Below are 27217 nucleotides of genomic sequence, written 5' to 3' on the forward strand. Positions count from 1 at the left end.
CCCCCAAAAAGTACAGGGTGCTAGGCCACGCTCTAGACCAGCGGTTCTCAACCTGTGGGTCGCGACCCCTTTGGCGGTCGAACGACCCTTTCACAGGGGTCGCCTAAGACGAGCCTGCATATCAGATAGTTACATGATGATTTATAACAGTAGCAACATGACAGTTATGAAGTAGCAACAAAAATAATTTTATGGTTGGGTCACAACATGAGGAACTGTATTGAAAGGGCCAGAAGGTTGAGAACCACTGCTCTAGACTTTATCCCCAATCTTTCAGGATGGGATCTAGGAATCAGCATTTGTAAAAAAAAATGGTTTTAATGCTCAGGCAGTTAAGCATCACTGCATTACATCGAGCTGCTTCTAAAGCACATTACCTTGAAAACACATTTCAGGATCCAAGTGCATTTTTATATGGGATACGAGACTGGATAAAACCCTCCAGAGCAGCGCTTCTCAAAATGTTGCTAGTATGAGAATCCCCTGGAGGGCTTGTTAGAGCTCACCTTGCTGGGTCCTGCCCCCTGAGGTTCTGATGGTAGACCTGGGGTTGGGCTGCAGAACTGGCGTTTCCAACAAGATCCCAGGTGGTGCTAATGCCGCAGACCCATGACCACACTGCACGGCACTGACTTGGATCAAAAGGGTCTGCATCTCTAATGAGAGAGAAAGTCAAGTCCTGTGAGCCGGGGGATGGGGCTGAGGAGAGATTTATGGACCAACTGCTGGGATTGTTCCAGACCACACGGTACCGGCCCTCACTCCTCTGCTCAAATCATCTTTGTGCTCCCTCGCCACTCCATTCCACCTGTGATTCAAAAGCAAGCTATTCATGTTCCAGGACTCAATTCCCATATAGGTTCTCTTTTATTGTGTGTGTGTGTTTTTTAATCCCTGGGTGCTGTTTTGGGTCTTTTTGACTGAAGAGAGGTGGGATGGTAGACGTGAGCAAATTTCAGGCATAAAGAAAAAACCAATTATATGTTGCAACATAGTACAAAAAGAACAGCAGAAGTTGGATAGATATTTGTGGAAATCGTGAATGTGAAAACACAAAATGAAGAAAAGGCAACAGATACAGGCAGAGACAGAGGAGCTTGGAACCACAAAATGACTTTATTTGGAACCAGAAAGCAACAGCAATGATGAGAATAGTCTGGGCCGAGTGAGGGCTTGGCAGTGTGACTAGTACCAGGGCCTGAATTTGTCCGGGTGACGAGCAGGCTAGAGAACTGACTTTCCATTTGTGAACTCAGCGCATCAGCGCCAGATCTTCATTATACTCAGCAGTGGATTCCCATTGACACGAGCTTGGACTGCTTTGCAGATTTTGTGAGGATTTTGTAAATCATGTTGAAAGTGAAGGCACCATTGCAGGGAAGATCTCGGGGTGCCCTTTTCTTCTCTTTTTGATATCTCAGGCATGGAATCCATGACAGGAAAAGTAGAAAACATTTGTGAGTTTTGCTTTTAAAAATCCCCAAAGAACAAGAGTTTTTCAGGCGTGGCACTACTCATATTTTCGGCCGGACAATTCTTCATGGTGGGGGCTGCACTGTGCATTGTAGGATGTTGAGAGCATCCCTGGTCTCTACTCATGAGATGCCGGTAGCACCCCTCCCAAGTTCGAACAACCAAAAATGACTCCAGACATTGACAGATCGCCTCCTTGGGGAGAAGCACTCTTCTGAAAACCACATCCCTCCCCCATTATTGTCTTTGTATTCTTTTTCACATTTTTAGAAGGGTAGACCAGATAGATCAACTTCCCAACACCAAAAGCTCATGCAAATGAGCATACATGTGTGTCTCTGCAATCAATGCATACGTGCCTGGAGCCAAAATGGAATTTCCCGTTCACTGGAGGGCGCTAGTTCAGTTCCGCAGGGAGTTCAGGGTCAACACACCAGTACCATCATCAAATGCCTGTTTCTCATCTGCCCTTTTCCTCTTCTCCAGCAGAAACCCTCATTCACATTTGCAGTCAGTTTTTGGAGTCATTTTCTTTAAAAGCTGGAAAGAACATCTTCATCCAGGCCCTTTCTCATCTTAAGCCATTGAGATTCCTACTTGCATGACATGGCCAGCCATTCTGACATGGGGTCCAGGTTTCTTCATTTGTAGCCACGTTTCTGAGTGTTGTGTTGTTGTTTTTAATGAGGACTGGCTGCGTCGTCATTTGTGAGGCTCAGTGTCACATGAAAACGCAGGCTTTTGTTCAACAAGTAGTAAGAATCTCAAGATGGCGACAGCACTGTTCACAGAAGCATGATGTTGGACCTAGCAGCCTCGACTGGCACTCCATCCATTTTGTTGTTTGCATTTAATGGGCACGGCCATCTCTTTCTCCCCTGGATGACGATGCTTCTTCTGAAGGAAGGCCCTCAAAAACAAACACCGTGACCCCAATCCATTTAAAGAATTGTACTGCGGCAAGTGTATATAGCATATATTTTTCAGACTTTCAAAAAAAAAAATCCACACGGCAATCTTTTCTACATCATTACAGCAATGAAAGTAAACAATGTGGCCTTTCACCATATACATATTTTCTTGTAAATATGACAACATGGACATAGTAACTGCTACTATCCACAATGTTTTTAAGTTAGCAAACAGCGAGACTTCCACAACGAAATTATAACATAATTCCTGGTCCTTATAAAAATAGTCAAAACATCACCTAAACAGCTTGCAGTGAAAATTTGAGTAGGAACTGCTTTAATATTGAAAAACATCATGTTCATGGAAACATCGTCCTTCTGGTAAATCTTTCCATTGGCATCATAAGGCAAACTGTAGCATTTATTGGTACCTGGAGACCATGAGTTTTAGACCCTTTTATTTAAAACCTGTTAATGTACAAAGTGCATTAAAATATCTGTTCTCCAACTACTAAAAACAGTATGTAAAAATTACTAAGACAACACTTTCAGTTTACTCTGGGAAAGCACATACACATTGTTTTATATTATAAAAAAAAATCCTATTAAGTTTCCAGAGAATGATTTTTTTCCCCTTGAGGTGTCCATCTTTTAGATGTGAAATTGTCCTAAGTAGCTATCAAAATATTCATCTGGGTATAAATAATATAGGAAATATATAGACTCTATCTGTTAAGAAAAAGGAGAGCATCTGCCAGTGAAGAGGACAGAGGCACTGGGAAGCCACCATGAAGTCCAGACTCGAAATCACATGATGTGATGCTGAAGCAGCGGGTCTGTGAATGGAGTGCAGGGGAACAATTGATTTGGTTAAAAACAGTATCACTACAGACAATGCCTAAACCCACCAGTCTGTTCAGGCAAGATGGCCGACCCAGTAGCCCGGATCAATAGGTTAGCAAATGAAACGATTTAGAGGTGTCATGCCCTTGGCCAAGGAAGAACCATTGCCAAGTTCCAGGTCCAAGGACTGGACCTTACTTCATGGACCATTCCAAGCTGTCAGATCAGCGTAGCTCTTAGCAGATTCTATTGGCAGGTTCCAGTGTGGGAATAGCAAATTTGACTTTTTGTGTATGTCTTACAACTCTATGGTGAACTATACTAGAATATACAGAGGGACTTCTACAACTTTCAAGATGTGTTTAATAACGGTCAGTTTATAGTAACGTTGGAGGCACGTATACTAGCAAATAGTCCTTTATCCGACGTCCCTTGTCATTATCAACTCACAAATAGTGTTTGGGGGATGACTTATATTTGGACATGGTAGTGGCAAGTGGGGCCATGTGTCGATGTTCTGGAGAGAAAAATCAATGCACAGTGGTGCTGCCATTTGTGATAGGAAATGTTTATTTCCTCAGCTCCAGTGACAAAAGAGAAATGATTTGGGGGGTGGGAAGGACAGGACAGCTATTAAATGTAGTGAAGAAATTTCACAGGCCTAAAGAAACTATGAAAAGGAAGAATGAAATAGATTTATATCATGAAAGAGAATCCTACTTCTGATAAAACACAAATCAGCTTGAGTTTCTGAATCATCAGGATTCAAAGTGACTATTTTCAATTGCAGTATCATTCTTAATGTTCTCCCAGAATCCTTAATCCTGGGAAGAGGAGGGCAAACTATGGCCAAAGGTTTCAGAATCTTTCTTTTCATCATTAGCCCACCAGCCATCAGAAGGCAATTAAAGATTTAGCCATGGCAGATTCCAAGATCGAAGGTCAACTCTTCCCATTCTCTTTTGCTCTCCATTGTAGTTGACCTAATAAAAGCTTCCACCATCACAGTTAAAACACCTCAAGATAAACCAAAGAAATCCCATTTACTTCCCTACTAGGTTCAAAACTATGTTTTATTTTTAAAGTAATTGCATTTCTGTTATGCGCAGTTATAGACTGTGATGAAATAAAGGAGGTAAAGAGCTGATAAATGTATGGGCCTCTTAATGTGCAAAACCAAATAATTCCTAAAAGAGTTGTAATCCCGGTTATGTTTCTTTTATAAATAATCTATAAATTTTCCTGTAAATACAAAAGAAAATTGGAAGAAAGTATTAAAGACTGTACTTAATACAAAACACAGTGAGGGGGGTGGCTGGAAATAGCCCGTTTTGAAACCTATCTTAGCTGATTTCTGGATACTTTTTGGCGAGATTTAACACCACACTCTGGAAGCCTGTGCTTTCTCTGCCCCCTGAATAGTGGCCACAGCCTTTCTCTTCCCAGAAAGCACCACCACACGGCCAGGTGCTCACGGCAGCTGCTCCGTGCAGTCCAGATGGTCTGGGATGGGAAGCCCAGTTATAATGGTCAGACACTTGTTCCACACGGTGAAGGTGGGGCACACGGGCTGCGAGAACGTGATGTCGAAGGTGTAGAGGTGGACGGAGTTCAAAGCGTCGTAGAAGGCGACGGAGCCATTATCATAGTCCAGCAGGATGCCCACGCGCCGGAGGTGAGGGGAGGGCTCGATGGGGATTTCCTTGCTGTTGTGTCTCACCACCCAGTTATTGTGGCAGCGGCACAGCGCCCAGGAAGCCGAGTTCTTCCCAATCCACTCGTGCTTCGGGGCCGACTTGTACGCAAGGCCAATGGCATACCTGCAGGAACAAGACAGCAACAGCACAAGCAGTGAGCACTGAATTTTTCAGCTGCTGCCACGTCTGCCATTTCCCACAACTTCAAGTGCACTCGGCAGAAGGCAAGCAGGGAGCATGGCTTCCACTTACGGGGATCAGTTCCTTGCCTCACTTTTCTCATCTATAAAACAGGGACAGGGACAGTCTTCATCTCCGGGGGTTATTTTGAGGAGTAAAGGCAAGAATACAGTCCTGACCGGTTTGGCTCAGTGGATAGAGCGTCGGCCTGCAGACGCAGGGTCCCAGGTTCGATTCCAGTCAAGGGCATGTACCTTGGTTGCGGGCACATCCCCAGTGGGGGGTATGCAGGAGGCAGCTGATCGATGTTTCTAACTCTCTATCCCTCTCCTTTCCTCTCTGTAAAAAATCAATAAAATATATATTTTTTTAAAAAACGAATACATGTAAAATCCTGGACTGGAACATTTAGTAACTGTTACTTTATTATTTTTGCCTAATGACACATTAATAAATAACAGATTCAGAATTTAAACCTAGGATGACTCAAAAGACCACAAACTTAAACAACATTCTCTAATGCTTTCCTTCACCAGAAATTGTGGAATTCATCACTGCCAAGAGCCCTTCTGCTTATATTTCCTACTACACTTAAAATTGTGAATGTCTGAGCAGATGATATCCTGGTTATTCTAAATGTCCTCTCACTGCTCAAAACTATGTTAATAATTCTTTCTACAATCTTCTAAGCTTCTTCATCTTTTACCCCATGAAGGTAAGGCTCCGTAATATTTGTAATATTTCAGTTATGAAGACAGGTGAAACCCATCCTTCTAATAAAGAGTGAATGAGTCAGCCCTGGCCAGTGTGGCTCAGTTGGTTGGAACTTTGTCCCATGCACCAAAAGGTTGCTGGATCGATTCCTGGTCAAGGTACATGCCCAGGTTGCAGGTTTGATCCTTGGTTCGGGTGGTTGCAGGAAGCAACTAATCCATGTTTCTTTCTCTCTCCCTCTCCCTTCCACTCTCTAAAAAAATCAATAAAAACATTTTTAAAAAGAGTGAATGATTCAGTTCAACTTTTAATATGTTATAGCAGGGCCGAAACCGGTTTGGCTCAGTGGATAGAGCATCGGCCTGCAGACTGAAAGGTCCCAGGTTCGATTCCGGTCAAGGGCATGTACCTGGGTTGCGGGCACATCCCCAGTAGGAGATGTGCAGGAGGCAGCTGATCGATGTTTCTCTCTCATCGGTGTTTCTAACTCTCTATCTCTCTCCCTTCCTCTCTGTAAAAAATCAATAAAATATATTTAAAAAAAAATGTTATAGCAGAAACTAGTCTAACTAGATTGACATAAGGTACCATACCCAATGCAGAGAAAAACTTCATTGGTCTTTGATAAAATGACATTCTTTTAAAAAGCACATGTTGGGTTTAAAATACAATCACTTTAAGAGTAGCATGTTTAAAACTGAATATAATACACCATCATTGATTTAAAAGAAATGGAATTGGCAATCCATTCATCTCAGTGTGCCAACCTGTTTGCCATCAGTTCAGCCTCCTCTTCCCTTTCATATATCCTGCCCTACATCATAGGGAGAATCCTGGGCTACATTTTCCAGAATATTCTTCCCAGTAGGAGTCTGGATCAGGGTCTGCCATGGCAACTCCCTGGCACAAGATCCAGAAGTCCTAAGAGGAAGGGAAACGCTCTTTTCCAGACAGCAGAGGCAAGGTTTCCAGAAGCTTCTGGGTGAGCTCCTGGGCATACTTGCATCTGGGCTGTGGGGAGCCTTCTAGCACCCCTAGCATGTCGAGACTTCATAGACGGGCACAGCAGGCTCCCTGACTTGTGCTTCCAGCCCTTGCCGGGCTCCAGGTAAGCCTCTGGTCCCCTTCCTCCTTGAAGAACCCAAGGTGAGTTCTGTTTTCCTGTTGAACCCTAACTGAAACACTTTGAAAATATTTTTGTTTTGTAATTGTGTGTATTTTCCTCATAGAGGGCCTCTATGTGCTGGTAGACACCCTTGCCATTTTTTTTTCAGATCATTTGGAACCTATATTTGCATCACAAAATAGCCATATGTCTGTATTGTTTCCTGGTTGCTGCACACCATTTTTATTTTTTATTAAAGAACTTGGACTTTTATTGCCAACTTGAACCTTAACTGAACCCCCTATGAAGTAGCTGCTGCAGGTATGACTGACTTCATTCAGCAAATGGGGAAACACAGAGAAGGTTAAAATTAGCAGCAAAATTCAGGATCTCGCCCTCTTCCCCTTGACTTCTGTGAACCCCTGTTTACTTAACACCATTTCATCAAAACCAAGTGCACATGAACAGCATCAGAGAGTAAGAAAATAACTATGTGTACAGTCCATTAAGCAAAGGAAAATACCATTATATTATCATTAATCTGAAAACCGATGCACATATTTCTACTGAACTTGAAAGGAGCAGGCAGAAGGTAATGTTCCATTAAGTTACACAGTGAGACTCGGAGAATTAAAAATGGATAAAAATTCTGTTTCTCAGAGCAATGTTAACATGCCCCATTGCATGGATCACAACATGCATGTTAAAGTCAAGACTATATTTCATGAGAAAATGTCATTAGCTGTTGCAAATCAAGGTGTCACAGGAATTTGATTGTAAGGGTCACCCCTTGCTCACTAAAACCTCCCAGGAAATGTTCAACCATGTTCTACACGAGAATTTTTCTGAAATGGACATAATCACGTTTGCAAAAATCCAAAGGGTGGCAATTAATTTTAAATTTCCTCCCCCTCATGAGTTGGTTTTGACATCTGGAGGGTGTTTTCAAGGTAATGCTGATCTACGTTTATATAACTGAAGTGGTCTGGTGGGATTTCCCGCACCATTCATCAATGGGAATGAGATCATAATGATCAGGTATAATTTATCATAAATAATTATTAATGGGCTTGTAATTATTTAGACACTGGTTTCCATCCCAGATTAATATAGCACGTTAATGAACTAGTAAAGTTTGCTCTTTTGCACCTGCAAAAATTCATTGTATTGTCCTTTGGGCTTTTATCTTGCCCCAGTGCAGCTAAAAACTGTACATGCCAGCCTGGACCAGAGCCGAGTGGGGCGGAAGGATTCGTTTTCCATCCTCCGACAGGACGTTGGAACAGGAAAAGGTTCTGGGCAAAGAGAATTGTGATGCTCACAACAGAAGAAAGTCTCCTTGGTTAGCCAATATAGGGACCAGCGTTGGGAGAAAGGAGACACTCAAGCTTGTGATTTCACTTAGATGTCAGCTGACTTGTGCTAATACTATAAGGCACTTAGGCACAATGTATGATTTGCATAAATTTGAATTGAAAGCTTTTTTTATAATAAATGTTTTAGCATCTTTATCTCAAAATTGCGCTGTTATAATACTCATCATCACCAGGTTATGCACTTTTAAGCCTTTTCTAAAGCAAGGATTAAGCTACTACTCATTAAGCACACCACTGTAAGCCCTAAAGCAGTGGTTCTCAACCTTCTGGCCCTTTAAATACAGTTCCTCATGTTGTGACCCAACCATAAAATGATTTTCGTTGCTACTTCATAACTGTCATGTTGCTACTGTGATGAATCGTCACGTAAATATCTGATATGCAGGCTGGTCTTAGGCGACCCCTGTGAAAGGGTCGTTTGACCGCCAAAGGGGTCTCGACCCACAGGTTGAGAACCGCTGCCCTAAAGAGTAATTATGTTTCGAAAATATAGCAGGTTGGTTAAGAGCAGGGATCAGCAAACTACAACTCACAGGCCAAATCTGGCCATCTGCTTCTTTTTATAAGTGAAGTTTTATTGGTGCACAGCCACACCCATTTGTGGACATATGGTCTATGGCTGCTTCACTACAAGTAGAGTTGAGTAATTGCGACAAAAATCACCTGGTCTGCAAAACCAGAAATATTGGCTCTCCGGCCCGTTACAGGCAATGCTTGCAGACCTGCGGTTAGGAGCTTGCACTCTGATTGCAGACTTCCTAACTCTGCCACCTATGCGCTTTGTGACCTTGGGCATGTGCTTCAGTCACCCCCTCTGTAAAACGGGGCACTAGCACCTACCTGTGTAGGGTTGTTAGAATAAATGAGTCAACATTTGTAAAATCCAAGGCTAGTGCCTGGCACATAGCTGTGCTAGATGAGGGCTGGTTAAATAAAAATAAAAGAGCTCCCTTTTTGTGCAATAGTAAACAGGTATTCGTGAGCCAGCCGGCCAGAGTAAGGCGTGAAGTTTGTGGCTCTGGTATAGGCAAAGGCAGCTTTGTGAGGTTCACTTGGCAAGGTAAACTAATTCCAACGTAGACTGCACCCTGACCTTTTAGGCCAGTGGTCGGCAAAGTCATTAGTCAACAGAGCCAAACATCAACAGTACAACGATTGAAATTTCTTTTGAGAGCCAAATTTTTTAAACTTAAACTATCTAGGTAGGTGCATTGTTATTAACTTAATTAGGGTACTCCCAAGGCTTAGGAAGAGCCACACTCAAGGGGCCAAAGAGCTGCATGTGGCTCGCGAGCCGCAGTTTGCCGACCACGGTTTTAGGCTGAAGTTCCGAGGTGGATCTACCAGGCCTTGTGAAGAGATTCCCAGCCTAAGATCACCACTTCCCCACAGCCTATAGCTCTCCGCCATTTGCACCAACTAGCCCAGTCTAAAAGCACACCATGTACAAAACAATAGAAATTAGGTTTTTTTAAAGAATGAAGAGTAAAGTTTCACAGTAGGTACTGGCAAACTTTTTCCATAAAGGGTCAGAGAGTTAATTTTTCAGCTTTGTGGACCATAGGATTCTGTCATAACTGCTCAGTGCTGTGTGGCTCAAAGGCAGCTACAGACAAAATGGAACAGCATGGGCGTGACTCTGTTCCCATAAACCTTTATTCACAAAAAAGCTGTAGTCTGCTGACCCATGTTTTCAGGCATGAAAGAACCGTGTTAGCATACTAGCTCTCCCCGGGGATGAGGTCTCTATCATCTTAGCTGCCATTCTTGCTATAAATAAAAAATGGATAGACTTACAACACGTTATTTTTCTTATTGGCTGAATAGATTAGATGATTGCTTGGGAAATATTCACTCCCTCTTCTCTCCTCCATGGGAGGAATATACTTCCTGCACCACTGGCTTTGGGCTTGGCCATGTGACTAGCCAATGAGAAGTTAGTGGACATGATGCAAGCAAGGGCTTGAAGTGTGCTCGCATTGTCAGGCTTGTATTCTTATTCATATTTTTCCTGGAGAAGACCATGGCCTGGGTAGCCCACACGTCCAAACAGGATGAAGAGACACATAGAACAGACTTAAATCCAATCTACAGCTTAAAGCAACGCCCCGCTGAGGTTAGCCTTGCTCAGCTGACCCACAGATGTGGGTGTTAAGGAGCAATAATAAATGATTGTGGCCCTGACCGGTTTGGCCCAGTGGACAGAGCGTCGGCCTGTGGACTGAGGGGTCCCAGGTTCGATTCCTGTCAAGGGCATGTACTTTGGTTGCGGGCACATCCCCAGTGGGAGGTGTGCAGGAGGCAGCTGATCGATGTTTCTCTCTGATCGATGTTTCTAGCTCTCTATCCCTCTCCCTTCCTCTCTGTAAAAAATCAATAAAATATATTTTTTTAAAAAATAAATAAGTGATTGTTGTTTGAAGCCACTGAGTTTTGGCATGTTTGTTAGGTAGCATGACTGTAGCAACAGCTGGCTGATCAAGGTTTTCTGCATATAATTCTTCAAGATGGACCCTGGTATGGGTGGATGCTCTGACAGAGGATAGGGTGAAATGTGCCTTTTTATAATTGGAGACAATGGATAGAATTGCCTACCATGTGCTTCCACTTATGACCACTTCCCAGTAGTGCCGGCCACTGTCAATGAACACGTTCCCCGCGACGCCGTAGCTCCCTTGGCTGGTGAAGCGCTCGGGGGTGTGACTCTTCTTGGATGATGACTCATCACGTTCCACTGTCAGGTTATCATGAGACACCTTCAGCTTGCGATGTGCAGATTTGGGGTCCAGTTTAAATGGTTGGCCTAGAAACGATTGACAAAACAAAAAGAGGACTGTTTATTTACTAAAAACACAGTCATGACATGTCGCAAAGGTATATTCCACAGAATTAACCTCGGTGTATGCATGTATTCATATTTTTCCTACTTAATCTCTAAAAACATTGGTCAGCAAAAGGAGAGGAGAAACTAGCTTCAGGGTTCAGAGCATGTCCTAAACACAAGTATCAGGAGTCAAGTAACGTCATTTGACTACTGAAGGCAAGGATATGGGTTCAATGAGGGTCCCCCTGAAACAGTTATTGCTCCTGTTCGCTGGCTGCTGGCAACCCTCTAACATGGCACCACAGACAGGCTCCAACGTGCTGTCTCTTGGGAGGTCTTACGTAAAGAAATACCATGCCATGTAACCTAACATTTCTAGATCAAAAAGATGTACAGAAAAAAGAGGATAAAACAAAACACATGTGAGGAGAGACACAGAAAGAGAGACGACAGGCTTATGAGACAAGTGTATAAACCAGATCATTCTTTGTTGCGGGGCTGTCCTGTGCATTGTGGGATGTTTCCCATCAGCCCTGGCCTCCAACTACTCGATGCCGGTAGGTAGCATCCACCTCAGTTGTGACAACCCAAAATGTCTCCAGACATTCCTAAATGTCCCACCTGGGGAGGGAAGCAGAATCATTCTTGACTGAGAGCCACAGACCTAGGGAGGTATCTGAAGTAAATAAAGGATTCCTGAAGAAAGAGGTATTCATTTGCTAATCTGTTAGAGCAGTGGTCGGCAAACTGCGGCTCGCGAGCCACATGCGGCTCTTTGGCCCCTTGAGTGTGGCCACGAAGTTTCAATTGCACTGTACGTGCGCGCCCGCACGTGGTATTTTGTGGAAGAGCCACACTCAAGGGGCCGCAGTTTGCCGACCACTGTGTTAGAGAAAACATTATCATCTGCCATTTACTGTGTCAGAGCCGTGTGTGTCAGACTTATATATATATATATATCTACATAGATGCCCAATTCTCACAAGAAGCCCTCCGGGATTATTTATTTTAAAAATGGAAAAGTCTGAAGCACAGAGAAGTTAATGGCCTCACAGCCCTTAAGAGTATGGGTCAGGTTTTAGAACCCAGAGGTATCTGATGCAAAATGCACTAGTCTCCACAGGCTCTCTACTTGCTCCTGAGGCTGTGAGCGATGCCTGAGACAGAGGAAAAGAAAGGGGGACAGAGAAGGGAGAGACGACAGCTCTGCCGAGCTCATTGCACTTACTGTTTGTCTTCAACTTCCCGGGTTCGCTGCTGCGGCTGCCCGCCTGGTTGATGGCCTTGACGATGAAGATGTACTTGGTGCCGCTCTGCAGACCATGCACAGTATAGTGGTTCTGCTTGATGTTGGGCACGATCATCCAGCTATCGGCTGAGTTACACAGACCTGCAAAGTCAACCAGGTGCAGTTCTTTGGTGCAAGCACAGGGCAACATTTACATAATTTTAGGTTACTTGACCCATAAATGGCGTGCTTTGTCACTTCGTAGGGAGATAACAATATACTTGAGTGCTCAGTGTCTTGCCTCTAGTAGGTCAACCTATATTTATTATTATATATTATTTTTGTGTGCTCTAAACCACTTAAAGCTATTCTATTGCAAATTCTGTTCAGTATAAATAGGAGCAGCAAAGATGGTTCTGTCTGGGACCTTAAGCACGGATTATGTGCTGTGGGTTGCCACTGATTCCTCCTCCCACCCTCACCCCCATTCTTATTATGATCAGCATTAAATATTTACATCTCATCAATTCTGAGACTCACAGAAGGTGAGAAGAGACCCCATTGCTCTATGGGAAGTTGACTTTATTTCTGTAGGTGTAGTAGATTGCATTTTTATCTAATTCATCACCCCGCCTGGGATCCAGGCCTAAGTGACTTGGCAGTTGGTTCCTCTAAAGCATGCATGTCAAACTGGCGGCCCACAATGACTATTTTTGTGGCCCAGCCAATATAACGGTATGCAAGAAATGTTTTAATAAAAATGTCATAACTTAGTTTTTACAATAGCCTGTTATACATAATCCTATATAATGAAAGCATAATATGCAAATCAACTGAACGGCAGAACGACTGGTCGCTATGACGTGCACTGACCACCAGGGGGCAGACAACGCAGGAGCTGCCCCCCGGTGGTCAGTGTGCTTGCACGGGAGGGGTGGGGGAGCGCTGCGGCAGTGGCGGGAGCCTCTCCTGCCTCCACTACAGACAGAGGGTAAGGAGCAAGGAGTCCCGGACTGTGAGAGCCCCAGACTGCGAAAGGGATGTCTGCCTGCTGGCTTAGGCCCAGTCCCCGGGGGGATCGGGCCTAAGCTGGCAGGTGGACATCCCCTGAGGGGTCCCGGACTGTGAGAGGGCACAGGCCAGTCTGAGGGGCCACCCCCCCTGCCCAAATCTTGTGCACTGGGCCTCTAGTTATTAATAACCAACTACAATGTTCGCTAATGACTGATTACTATCATCGTGTTGCATTCATTTCCCTTATGCGCCTTACGCACAGGTGCACCATTTTTCTCCAGTAATACTAGCAGCAAATATTTTAGCAGCTGATGGCCATGTCATTAGTCTTGGACTGACTTATCTGGTGTACACAACAGAAAATATTTTGCTTTTGGAGAACAAAACTAGGTTTATTTCTGTTATGCTTATTCATTTGTGTAGTTATTCAATGTCTGGTAAGTTAATGTTCAAGAAAAAATTAATTTTTATTAAAATGTTCTATTATTTTATGTTAACAATTACTCATGTATTTCAGCCCTTTGTATTCAGCATGTCTCTATCAAAATAAACCTACATTTCTATGAAAATTGAAGCTTTTGTTTTTTTGTGGCCCACATAAACTTAAACCTTGTTTATTTGGCCCATGTTAGCCTTTGAGTTTGTCATGCTTGCTCTAAAGCAGTGGTTCTCAACCTTCCTAATGCCGCGACCCTTTAATATAGTTCCTCATGTTGTGGTGACCCCCAATTTCATTGTTACAAATTGAACATAATTAAAGCATAGTGATTAATCACAAAACAATATGTAATTATATATGTGTTTTCCCATGGTCTTAAGTGACCCCTGTGAAAGGGTCATTCGAGTCGTTCGAGTCTAAAGAGACAGGATATATTTCCTTATCACATGACTTTGGGTGGCCACATGACTTGCTTTAACCAATAGGATGAGGCTGAAATGTCAAGGTTCCAGTTTTAAGAGCAGGCATTACAAGGCCGTGAGAGCTTCTGTTGCCCTCTTGTGCCTCTGCCATTGCCATGGGGAGAACATTCCCCAGAGTCTGCACATCCAGACAGGCTGAGGCACGAGGAACAGCTCTACTGCCCAGCCAATGCAGGAGGGAAGCCGGCAGAGACTGGCCAATCCACGCTCACTTCTGACAGGGGAGCTAAGACAGTGATCCCCAGGGTTGTGTGTGATGTAGCATTAGTGTGGCCATAGTTAACCAATCCCACAAGACATGTTCCTATGAGCACCCTGCAACAGCGGCACCGATGGGCAGCTCAGGGCCCAGTGTGGGACTGAGAAAAGCATCCACAGCCCTAACCGGTTTGGCTCAGTGGATAGAGCGTCGGCCTGCGGACTGAAGGGTTCCAGGTTCGATTCCGGTCAAGGGCATGTACCTTGGTTGCGGGCACATCCCCGGTGGGGGGTGTGCAGGAGGCAGCTGATCGATGTTTCTCTCTCATCGATGTTTCTAACTCTCTATCCCTCTCCCTTCCTCTCTGTAAAGAATCAATAAAATATATTTTTTTTAAAAAAAAGAAAGAAAAGCATCCACAGGGATTCTGACCAGCTGCATCTCTAGAATGCCTGGTTTCCGAGGAGAGAGGGGCTGTGGCGCTGGCTGCATTCTGCAGGATGTGGGTTGGGGAGGAGGCTGAGAATTTACGATGCTTGGAAGAACACGCAGGAAAAAGGAAGCCCATTTTGTTTGGCAGCTGGCTGATGCCGAAAACATCTCTCTCATATTGGGTCCAACTCTCCTATTTCCCCTGTCTACCCATCAATCTCCACTCTCACAGAACCTTTTCCCAGCTCCCTGGTGACGGGGCTGTCAGGAAGTTTCCTGATTCTGGTTCCTGAGGGGCTCTGGACTCCCCTCTCCAGCCTTTCCTTTCACTGGGTTTGCAAGCCAAAGGGTTAGTTCTTTTGATCTTGAGGCAACTGATACCTTACCACACTCTCAAGCAGCAGTCCCTTAATCTTTCTTTGGTCTCACCTCTTTGAGTATCGAATACAACGTTTCGGTAGAAATTCACGCAAGCATATCCATACCAGCCCTCAAATATTTACATTGCATTTCAAGGTATTCACACCCCGTGAAGTCTGTCTAAGTCCTACTCAATACTTTCTCCAGCTTTTGAGTTAAACATTGCTCTGGTAGTCTCACAGTTGAGAAGAACATAGAAGTATTTTGCCAATTGTGAAAATTCCTCTCAGGGGATTGGTATCTTGGGTGTACCATATTTTCAGACACACTTTGTAATTGACTTTGTGAATTTTCTATCACCTCTTTACTTTTCCACCGGGAACATTTTCACCAGGAGGTCTGCCAGATTTGACAAAGCCAGTATGAAGCAAGGAAAGAATGTGCGGCTCAGAGAAGAGGGTGTGTGTGTGTGTGTGTGTGTGCTCATGTTTGGAGATACAGCAGGGCAGCTAAGGCACCATCCACCACCCCTTACCCCTACCCCCTTATCCCTACCCCCAATTCCCCAACTCTTAGCTCTCTGTTTTCCCACAAAGTTTCACTTGTGTAAGACCCAGGAAAATGTCCACAAATAGTTTAGTAACATGAGACTTTCCTTACCACATATCACTTTTGCTAATTTCTCACCTTTTCCTCCAACATAGCTGTAATAAACTCAATACTTCTGGATAGTGCCACAGCCAAGTAGTAGATTTTTGATCCAAGCAAAGAAGGGCCATTTTGAACTGTGAGCTCTGGGCCCCAAGAAGCCTGTAACTCACTTTAGATATTTAATAATAATATTACAGTAGCAACAAGACAAAGCAACGAGCTTTTCTATTGCCTAGGATTATCCATCCACTCCTATTCCTAAACCTTTGTCAACAGCACTCAGGCCCAAATGCAAACAATAACAGCATTCAGTGCAATCAAGGAGAATCCTATCAGTGTCACTGCATTTACACTGTTTCTGTTTAATTGCATATGTTACAGCGAAATGACTATTATGGTCCAAGAAAGCAAATGTAAAAATGTTTCAATAAACTTTACATCACTGTACAGCCCAAAGCTGGGTTTAATGTGGTAGGGGACTGCTTTCAGCAACATCATAAAGCAGATGTCTGGAAATGCTGCAAACTGCAACTTGGCCTCCAAGCCAAAGTCTTAACCCAACAAAAAAAGATGTAATGTTGCACGAACCTTTTCCAAACCAAAACAGGGACCCTGACTCTCCTCAGTACTTTAAGAGGTCACTCATTTTTTCCCCTTGAATATGAAAAGAACAACATGTTTATGAAGTAGTAACATTGGCTAGCTTTACCCTGGGACAATGTAGTTTCATGAATGCTAACAACCATTACTGTTTCGGTTTACTTTTCTATGATCACGATTGCCAAGGTAATAATCGAGAAGTTGATTAAAAATGCCAAGAAAGCAACAATGACCACTTTCAATTGGGGGATGGGATAAGTGGGATGTCTTGGAGTGCACCATTATTGCGTTGCTTAGCGTTGGTCTTGCGCCAGCATCGCTTAACTTCCTGCACACGGTGCCAAGCGCCAGACTTCTCTGCCTCGATACCCCACTGTGTCAGGTCTATGGACCAGGTTTTATTCATCGCTTTATGAAACACCCACTAACCATCCTGACCGAAACTTCACTTTTCTCCAAATTCACTTTCAATCATCTTGCAGGGTATCCCAATATTCACCGTTTCCAATTCCACTTGAAGTATTAAAACAATGGGACTTGGAAGATAATTAAACCATCATGAAATGTAATTGAGTTTTTCAACTTGGTACATTGTTTTCTCATTCACAAGGAGTCAGAAACATGTCCATAATGCTGCTCATTACAAGATCGTACTGACACTGGGGATTTCATAGCCTTGTATAACACTGTCATCTTGCCATAAAACATTATATATAAAACATTATGCAATATGGACACCCTTCAGAGAGGCCACACACTAGCTTCTAACATCCTTTGTCTAACATATTGGACAGAAGTGAACATTCTTTTCCTCTTTCTCTATAAAAATAGTACATGTTTAATAACTTTCATGACTGTTTTCAAAATGACTAAAATAAATTAAAGACAGATAACTTACTTGCCATAAAATATTGAAGAAACGAATCTCTTGACTTTTGCTAATAATAAAAAATAGGCTGCTGCTAAAAGGCACTAATTTCAGATTTTAAATGATGCATTCAAAGTAGTTTTACATAAACATCATGGACAACATTGTAAAAATAAATACATAGCTATGTGTTAATACATTCATTAACACTTGTAATCATGAGTCTGTTAATAAAAATGAAAAGTAAAAAATTAGTAATGTCATTAAGTTTGCATTTGAATGTATGAATTTGATTAGTGGGGATCTTTTTATAAGATTAAAAAGCCCCATAGATATCATATAATTATCCTTCATTAAAGTCAGTTGTGGGGATTAACTAGAATTTATTCTGACAAGTGAAGGATTCATGAACTAGAGACAGTATAAAATTTCCTAGTGGCATAAGGAGCAGATGTTCCACATTACATCTTGCCATTCAATATAAGATCTGCAAAGGATATTCCTCCAAATGATAGGGCAGATGGTCAAACAACATTCAAGGAAGGCCTTTCACATGAAGATCATGTAAAATGCTATCATATAGATAATCCTGGCAAATTACATTATTGACCTTTACCATACCACAGAAATATCAGCCTTTAAAAATGCAATAATGAATGAATATAGTCTGTATTTTTATAGGAAAACAACTTTGAATATCTACGTGATACTGTTGTGGCAAATATAGAGCTAAGGCCTTTACTTTTGTTATCTCAACCATGTGAGGTTAAACATTACTTCTTCTTACAGATGAGAAAACATTCAGAGGATGTTAAATCATTTGCCCCAAATTACAGAGCTAGTGAGGTCCAAAGATGGAATTCACATCCGGGTCTCCCGCAGTTACTACAAATATGTATAGTATTAAAGCAGAAAGTAATCTGAAAATGCTTGATTCTCAGTTATCCTTTTACTTAAATTCTTTTTTTTTTTGCAGTTTGATTCTGTTGTGATCAGGACATCACTACATTGGTTTAATGTGCATTAAAGAGATGAACAAGTCCCGATACCAACAAGCTGATGAGAGCACTCCAGTTAGATGCGCACCTGCACTGTCACTGTTTTCCACCTGTCCTGGGAGAATGGGCCTTTCTGGCACTGTGGTTAAATAAGGCAGGTCCCTAATCTTCATTAAGCCATTTGCAGTTATTTCCTTGTGGTAACTGGTTTCCAGGGATAAAACACCTTATCTAGAATCACCCAGCATAAAGCTCTGAGTTCATGGCGCTCAGTAGTGTTGCTGTTGTTGGGTTTCTGTACGCACAGCCCTTTCTCATCTATTCCATTTATAAGTCTTGTTTGGTATTATTTTCCACGTCAATAGCATGGAGGTCAAGTTAGTCACATTTAGCCATCTAAGAAACTCCTAGTTTCAAGCTATAGCAGAGGTTCTCAACCTGTGGGTCGCGACCCCTTTGGCAGTCAAACAACCCTTTCACAGGGGTCGCCTAAGACCATCCTGCATATCAGATATTTCCATGACAATTTATAACAGTAGCAACATGACAGTTATGAAGTAGCAACAAAAATCATTTTATGGTTGGGTCACAACATGAGGAACTGTATTTAAAGGGCCAGAAGGTTGAGAACCACTGAGCTATAGATATATTCCTTTCGTTTGGGCTCATCCATGGGACTTGCTTGGACAATGGCATGCCACAGACAGGGGCTTGAAAAACACGTGTGCAATCGGGCCTGTCCTTATACCTTCACCTCTGCAATCACCAGGAGAACATGTTTGAGCTCAGTGGCAGCAGAGAGCTGTGTAGCAGTTGAGTTGCTCCCATCATCAGCCTGACATGCGAGGGAGCTTAACCAAGAATAGCAGGACCTCTTAGCTGCCCCCAGCTGATTCCAGCTGCACAAGCAATAAACATGAATTGTTCTGCTCTATTTAGGTTCTGTGGTCTGGGCTATTCAGCAAAAACCAACCGATACAAGGCCCATCGGTCCAGGCCAAGACTATATGTACTGTCTAAATGCCCATGGTCATTTGATCCAAGAAATTTCAGGAGAGATATAATGGACATGCCCTTGTGTGGCCTCCATAACTCCCACTCCATATTATTCATGACTCTGTATAATCCTCTCTCCTTGAGGGTAGGCATGGCCTATGATCTGCTTCTAATCAACAGATATGGCAAAGGACAAATGTCTTATCTATCATTCCAGTAATATTACGTTATATGGCAAAGGTGAAAGGAGTTTGCAGATGTAATCCGTTGACTCCGAGTTAATCAAATCGAGAATATTCAGGGCAGGGCTAAGCTAATCGATCAAGCTCTTTAAAGAAGGGTTTAGAGGTGAGAGAGTTGAAGTAGCAAAGCTCTTGCTCTCGGCTTTGAAGAAGCAAACTTCCATGAATTCCACAACAATAATGAAATCAATTCTGACCACAACCTGAGGCAGCTAGGAAGTGAATTCTTCTTTAATTGGACCTCCAGATGACAATGCGGCCCAGCCAATAGCTTGCTTTCAGCTTTATGGAGCCAGTTAAACTGTGCCCAGAATCCTGACCCATGGAAACTGAAATAATAAATGGGTGTTATTTTAAGCTGCTAAGTTTTGGAAAATTTCTTACACAGCATTAGAAAACTGATGTAATTTTTCCTGGATCAGGCAAAAACAAATTCAGAGAACTGTAACATTACTTCGTGGGCTAAGAAGCATCCTTTAGGTATAACATGACTCCAAATGTTTCTTTTTCTGGTTACATTATTCGCTCGTCAACAAATGGTGCATCTATCAATCCTCTTGTGCTTTCACAGAGCCTACTCTGTTTTTTGGACACAATGCTTATTGATCCCAGTTCACTTTTGGCAACAAATCATCCCTCCATTTCCTTCCTTTCTTCTTTTTTTAATCCTCACCTGAGGATATTTTTCCATTGATTTTTTAAAAAATATATTTTGATTTTCTACGGAGAGGAAGGGAGAAGGATAGAGAGTCAGAAACATCGATGAGAGAGGAACATCGATCAGCTGCCTCCCCCACACCCCCCACCGGGGATGTGCCCGCAACCAAGGCACACGCCCTTGACCGGAATCGAACCCAGGACCCTTCAGTCTGCAGGCCGACGCTCTATCCACTGAGCCAAACAGGTCAGGGCTCCATTGATTTTTAGAGAGAGTGGAAGGGAGAGGGAGAGACAGAGAGAAACACTGGTGTGAGAGAGACACATCAATTGGTTGCCTCTGGCATGCCCTGGACCAGGGCCAGGAGCCTGCAACTGAGGTAGGTGCTCTTGATCGGAATCAAACCCGGGACCCTTCAGTCCACAGGCCGACACTCTATCCACTGAGCCAAACCAACTAGGGCCCCTCCATTTTCTATCTGCTCTTCTCACACCTTCATGCTGTCCTTTTCTGATTGTCTTGGAATTTCTGACTATCTTTTGAATTTCATCTTTTTTAAATGAATGTTTGATACAATCTCTGGTAACATTTTCATAAAAGCTTCCAAGGTAGGCCAATTAGGGAGCAGAAGGGCAGAGGGTTGAGGAGGGGAAGCTGGAAAGGGGGGATACGAGGAAGACAGCGGGAACCATTTGTTGGTATGGGTCATTTCTACTTTAGTCCTTTAGAAGCGGGGTCTTTCGGCATCTCCCTTTTAACTAATCCTAAATCAAATTTCTATTTTAAGCATCACATGCCTCAGATTTACTTGTGCTAGGAAAGAACAGTGTAAAGAGAGAATAGGTTTATACAGTAAGAGCACATTAAGCTGATGTGGATTTATTCAAAACATTTCTTGGTTGAAAAGTTACTTCTATTTTATTCTACTTGGACATGTTTCTATTTTTATTTGCTAAAGAAGTTTCAAACCTGCTCCCCTGAAAAGTCCATTCTTCTGGTCCTTTGCCATTGACTCAGGTCAATTTAAATAACTCTGAGGGCGGGAGGAGTGTTTCTTCCATTATCACCTTTCTGGCCAGCTACTGCTCCGTGAGAGCAGTGAACTATCCCTGATATCAAATAGCTCACGGGCCCCAGTGAGAGAGGAGCCTCTCTGTGTTTCACGTAAGGTCTGAAATTCTTCCCAGGTGGGGGGGGGGGGGATTTTAAATGATGGCCCTGGTCTCCGAATGGGCCCAGGTAGCTGGTGCTCTTTAGCTGTTCATTTTATTAAATCCTTTTTTAAAAACTGTGAAATAACACTCAGAAAAGTACATCAAATTAAATGTATGATATACCCATGAAATAACCAGAATATAGCCAGACAGTGCTGTTAACCCCATGATCCCCCATGTATTTCCTCCCAATGGTGCCACTCCCCTCCCATCCCAAAGGTAGCCATCATCCTGACATTTATTTATAGTTTTTACACGTATGCATGCATCTCTAAACAAAACAGTTTATTTTTAAGTTATGGATGTGTAAGTAGAATCATGCTGCGTATATTCTTTTGTTTCCCACTTAAGATTCACCCATGTAGTGTGCTAGAGATCATAAATTTTCAACGCTATTTGGCCAGTTATTTTTACTAGTACAGTACAACTTAGTGCTATCATTTTCTTGGTTAGGAAAAACAAGCCAATAAATATTGTGCATTGTTTCTTTCCTTATCTTCCCTTGATGTTTAAATTCAGAAATAGAATTTACCAGAAAACAGATACCAGAGAAATCACTAGGGCGTTTGATACTCACTGACAACGTTGGCTTGCCCGGTGAATATGGTGTACTGGAGCTCATAGGAGACCACACTGAATTCATCATCGGACGTCCAGTGAACAGTGATGGTGTCATAGGAAGCCGTGCAGAGCTCTTCTCTAATTGTGGGAGGGTTGGGAGCTGTGGGCATCAAGAATGGTCATCAATGGAGAAGCATTCAACTCTGGGATACATTTCAGAGATGTTTGACAGTCAAAGCAGGCCTTTCTAAATAGCTCCGTCAGGACTCCTGTCCTCGAGATGTTGACCCCAACTCAAACGACATTTGGTTGGTCTGTTATCAGTGTGACTTTTAATGGGTAGTGTGACTTCAACCTGCCAGCATGGACTTATCTCTATTTATTCTGAAATCATGTTTAGAGGTTAAACAAACAATACTCTCTCATCCATGAAGGAAAACAAAAAGTATTAAACAAAAAGTAAAGAAGATAAACTTTTGATATCCTATATAATAAAAGTGTAATTTGCAAATAGACCAAATGGTGGAACGACCGGTTGGTGGGGGGGCGTGGCCGGCGAGTGGGCGGCCCCAGGCCAGCCAAGGCGGGTTCCAGGAGGGGGTGGCAGCGGGGCAATGGGGGGCAGGGCCAGCCGCTTGCTGGCCACCAGCCGGCCCCCAATCTACCTACCAGTCACCTCCCACAGAGGGAGGCCAGACTGTGGCTTAGGCCCGTTCCCTGTGGGGAGCGGGCCTAAGCCGTCAGTTGAACATCCCCCAAGGGCTCCTGGACTGCAAGAGGGCACAGGCCGGGCTGAGGGACCCCCCCAAGTGCACGAATTTTCGTGCACCAGGCCTCTAGTTTCATCTATATTAGAGGGATGGTAAATTTCTTTTGTAAAGGGTTAGATGGTAAGTATTTTAGGCTTTGTGGGCTCTGTTGCAACAACTTAACTCTGCCTTAGCATAATGAAAGCAGCCAATTTGTACTGAAATGGACATGGACATGTTCCAGTCAAACATCATTTATAAAAACAATTGAGAAAAAAAAATGAAAGAAACAACAACAAAAAAATACACAAGTGAGGACCAGATTTGGCCTGTGAGCCAAAGTTTGCCAACCTCTGAGCTACGTAATGCCACATATTTTTTAAAAATTGTAATAAAACATAAATGAAAGAATTCCCTAACTTGATAAAGCAGATTAATCTCAGTTCAAAAGTAAATATTATGTCACCCCAATCAACTTAAATTTTTTTTAAAAAAAGTAAATATTATGCCTAGTGTGGAAAGGGTAGCTACGAACTCCACTATTATTAGTATATTATTTTTAATTTTTATTGAATGTATTGGGGTAACATCTATATATAGATGAAATCATGTTTAGAGGTTAAACAAACAATACTGGGGTAACGCCTAAGCGACCGACCGACTGGCTGACCAGCCGGTAGCTATAACACACAATGACCACCAGGGGGCAGATGCTTAATGCAGGAGCTGCCGAGCGACAGCAACTTTGCAGAGTGTCCTCTTGCACTCCAGGACCCCTCAGGGGATGTTGGAGAGCCGATTTCAGCCCAATCCCTGCAGGCCAGGCCGAGGGACCCCACCTGCCGGAGGGACCCTGCTCAGTCTGCAGACAAATAAAATTATATAGGTTTCAAGTGTACAATTCCATAATACATTTTTATATTTAAAACTGTATCCAAATGGAAAAATACTGGAGTTTGTTATCCCTTAACAGGTAACCCAAAGAATTGTTTAAAAATTTTCTTCCACTAGATGTTTTGATGGCTTATAAAAAAACGTATTAATGTGGCCCTATTTTCTTCTCATTTATAGGTGATCTTTCAAATTAAGAACAAGACTAACAATCCATCATATCGAAGAAGTACATTTCCCTTCCCCAAGGAAAACATGATTCTTTGGCATTTGGTTAACTTTATCACTGGAGAAGGCTGCTGTTTTATGTCTTAAACACATTCTGCAGCAGAGAAGTCTAAATCCTACCAAAATAATGATTTTAAGTTGACTTCTACTGGATGGATTTCAGTAACTGGCTTTATGAGAAGAGTTTGTGAGCAAAAACTAGAAAAAGACTAGGCAGTGAGTGCTTTGCATGGGCAATAATATTTGACATCAGGGGTTGGCAAATGATGGCTTTTGGCCAAATCTGGCCCACTGCCTGTTTTGTAAATAAAGTTTCATTGGAACATAGCCAGGCTCATTAATTTATGTATTGTCTATGGCTGCTTTTGTGCAACAGCAAGGTTGAGTAGTTGTAACCATATGTCCTGTACAACCTGAAATATTTAGGTGAAGAGATTTAAAAAAATATATCTGACACATAGACATGGACAACAGGGTAGTGACTGCCAGAGAGAAAGGGGGTAGGGACAGGTGGAAGTGGGCAAAGAGGGGATAGAGATGTGAAAAGACTTGGCTTTGGGTAGTGAGCACACAATCCGGGACCACTGGCTCCTAACCACTCGCCTGCCTGCCTGCCTGATCGCCCCTAACCACCTCTGCCTGCTGGTCTGATGCCCCTAACTGCTCCCCTACAGGCCTATCGTCCCTAATTGCCTCTGCCTCAGCCACAGCCACCGTGGCTTTGTCTGGAAGGACATCCGGAAGATGTCTGGTCTAATTAGCATATTACCCTTTGATTAGTATAGATGTGGTCCCTGTTACTGTGGGGTCATCCTGCGTGAATCAGTGGAAAAATACTTATTTTCCCACAATCTAAATAGTTCATCAAATTATTTCTCCATCAACCACTGTGGAAAGAATTTGTTCCTTCTGCATTGCAATATATGATTAAATGTAAAGAAAACTTATGTCCAAAATGGGCAAGTAGCTGTGAGACACATGGCAGTAGCTGTCTCAGGGAGGAAATGTCCCCTCTTTGGGTTATTAACTTGACATAACACTTAGAGGCATGTCTAGGGGGAAAAATCTTGTTTTTACAGTCAGGCAGGTTAACCCTGTTTTGATTAGAAACCCAATGGCTATGTCCTGAAAAGTCAATACCCAATTTACTGTCAATGAGAACAGGAGCATGCTGCCAATTTCAATATTCATGGCATGGGTACCAGAACTGGAATTTTCTTGCCTCTCTCATAAACAGGACACAAGAAATGGCGGGCTAATACTTCACAAACACTTCATTTCCTGCTTACAAATGTCTGATAAACTATTTGGACTTGGCAATATCAACCAAGCATCGTATGTTATGGCCAGAATTGATGTTATGTCTAGAAATGGGCCAAATTTGTATTTGAGGTTGACAGCTAAGAAGGCATAATAGCAGGTACCCCATATGGTCTGTAGTTTGGCATAAACAGCCATCGGGATGATATATGATGTGCATGTTACTAGTCAGTGCAAACTACTTTCGCTAGTTCCCCTTTAATCAGTACTTTGGCATTCGTAGAGAGATTAGAATGGGCAGACATCACTGAAATACTATTAAACAATTATTGAGAAATGGGGAGGACATACTCTTGTCAACAAAACACTGATTTTGTGCAGAATGGCCATGTGCCCAGCCAGACATTTTTTCAGTCTTTTCTGCCTTTGGACATGACCTTGCAACATGGCTCTGGCCCACAAGACACAAGCTGAAATTTGCTAGATGGGTCTTCTGAACAAACTTTCTGTTCTCCTGATAAACAAAGACACTCTTGGCTGACAGAAGTTTTTGTCATCATTTCCCCTCTGCCCCTCTCTTTTTGTCTCTAACTTGCGCATAATACTTGGAGGCGGAGTCCTCCTGTTGCGATCATGGGGCCAAAAGCAACACAATGAAGGTGGCAGAGCAGAAAAAGAGAAAGTGTGGAGTCCGAGGTCATCACTGAACTCTGCCCAGCCTTAGAGCACATGCCTCTGTCCTCCTGCTTCATGATATGAACACTCTTTGATGGCTCTAGTCACCGTTAATTGGATTTCCTGTTGCAACTACACTCATTGCTAAATGATATTAACCAAAAGAGAATTTTAACTAGACCTGGGCTGTCTAATACATTAGCCACAAACTACACGTGACTCTGAAATTTCAATTAAATTTAATAATATTAAATAAAAGTAAAAACTCACTATCCACATTTCACGTTTTCCATAGCCCCATGTGGCTAGCAGCTACCATATTGGAAAGTACAGATAATGTTTTTATCATCGCATAAAGTGCTAGGACAGTGGTTCTCAACCTTCTGGCCCTTTCAATACAGTTCCTCATGTTGTGACTCAACCATAAAATTATTTTCCTTGCCACTTCATAACTGTCATGTTGCTACTATTATGAATTGTCATGTAAATATCTGATCTGCAGGATGGTCTTAGGCGACCCCTGTGAAAGGGTCGTTCGACCGCCAAAGGGTCGCGACCCACAGGTTGAGAACCGCTGTGCCAGGAGATAGCGTTAGTTTAGATACATCTCAGAGATAAAAGGTTAAAAAAGGACAGCATTACATTCATAAATACTTGAAACCAAGTTTGGCTCTTCCTGGTAAATGCTTTGTGAGTTGATTTCTTTCCTGAATAGGAGCGATATGGTTTGAAAGAAGAATGACATAAGAGACAGTTTGCGGGCTGACTGTTCTCCCTTGTGAATGCAGAAAGCCTAAAAGCAGCGCCTCAGGTCCTTGCAAAGAAAAAACTGATCTTCTGGGTACAACGCTCCTTGAATACGGAACTCCTTGCTTTCTGTGCAGACTGTAAAAACAACCGCCACACAATGCTTCCTCTCTCCTCCGCCTTCCCGTAAACATGCACACATGGCATTGGAGTGGAGATGCTGTGCCACGCCGTTAGGGATGTGGTCCCCAGGGGACTCCACAGCCTGAGCTCAGTGCACATCTGGCCTCACTAGATCCACGGAGCCTTCCTGCAGCCACAGGCACGGGTGGCTTCCGCTAACACAAACAAGGTCATCTAAACAGTCCACGTTCTCCCAGCCAGTGTTCTCAGCTCCCACTTTAGAGGTTAACAGCACAGAAAAATTTGGAAGCATGGTTAGGAATAGGAGTTGCCTGAGGTTTTCCTTTCTTGTTGTTGCTTTGGGTTTTTAAGCTGGACTTCCCAATAGCATGCTTATCAGAAAGCACAGGATTGAAACAAGGCACAAGGAATTCTAACGTAATTTGGGGAACTGTTTGTCACGGTGACCTTGGCAAGAT

General features: G+C 42.9%; 1 protein-coding gene across 5 annotated transcripts in view; it reads right to left on the reverse strand.

Annotated features, from left to right (window-relative positions):
• Window positions 1–1096: 1096 nt before the first annotated feature.
• Window positions 1097–27217, reverse strand: part of MID1 (midline 1) — a 351369-nt gene continuing 325248 nt past the window's right edge. For all 5 annotated transcript variants that reach the window (XM_005880810.2, XM_014528837.1, XM_014528836.1 and 2 more), the window contains 4 exons: window positions 22082–22225; window positions 12352–12513; window positions 10895–11102; window positions 1097–5047 (listed from right to left, as the gene is read on the reverse strand). In XM_005880810.2, the coding sequence (XP_005880872.1) occupies window positions 4699–5047; window positions 10895–11102; window positions 12352–12513; window positions 22082–22225 (863 nt within the window). In that variant the 3' untranslated portion in view covers window positions 1097–4698. The remainder of the gene's footprint in view (window positions 5048–10894; window positions 11103–12351; window positions 12514–22081; window positions 22226–27217) is intronic.

Source organism: Myotis brandtii, unplaced genomic scaffold (assembly GCF_000412655.1).
Source record: "Myotis brandtii unplaced genomic scaffold, ASM41265v1 scaffold655, whole genome shotgun sequence".
NCBI classification, from domain to species: domain Eukaryota; kingdom Metazoa; phylum Chordata; class Mammalia; order Chiroptera; family Vespertilionidae; genus Myotis; species Myotis brandtii.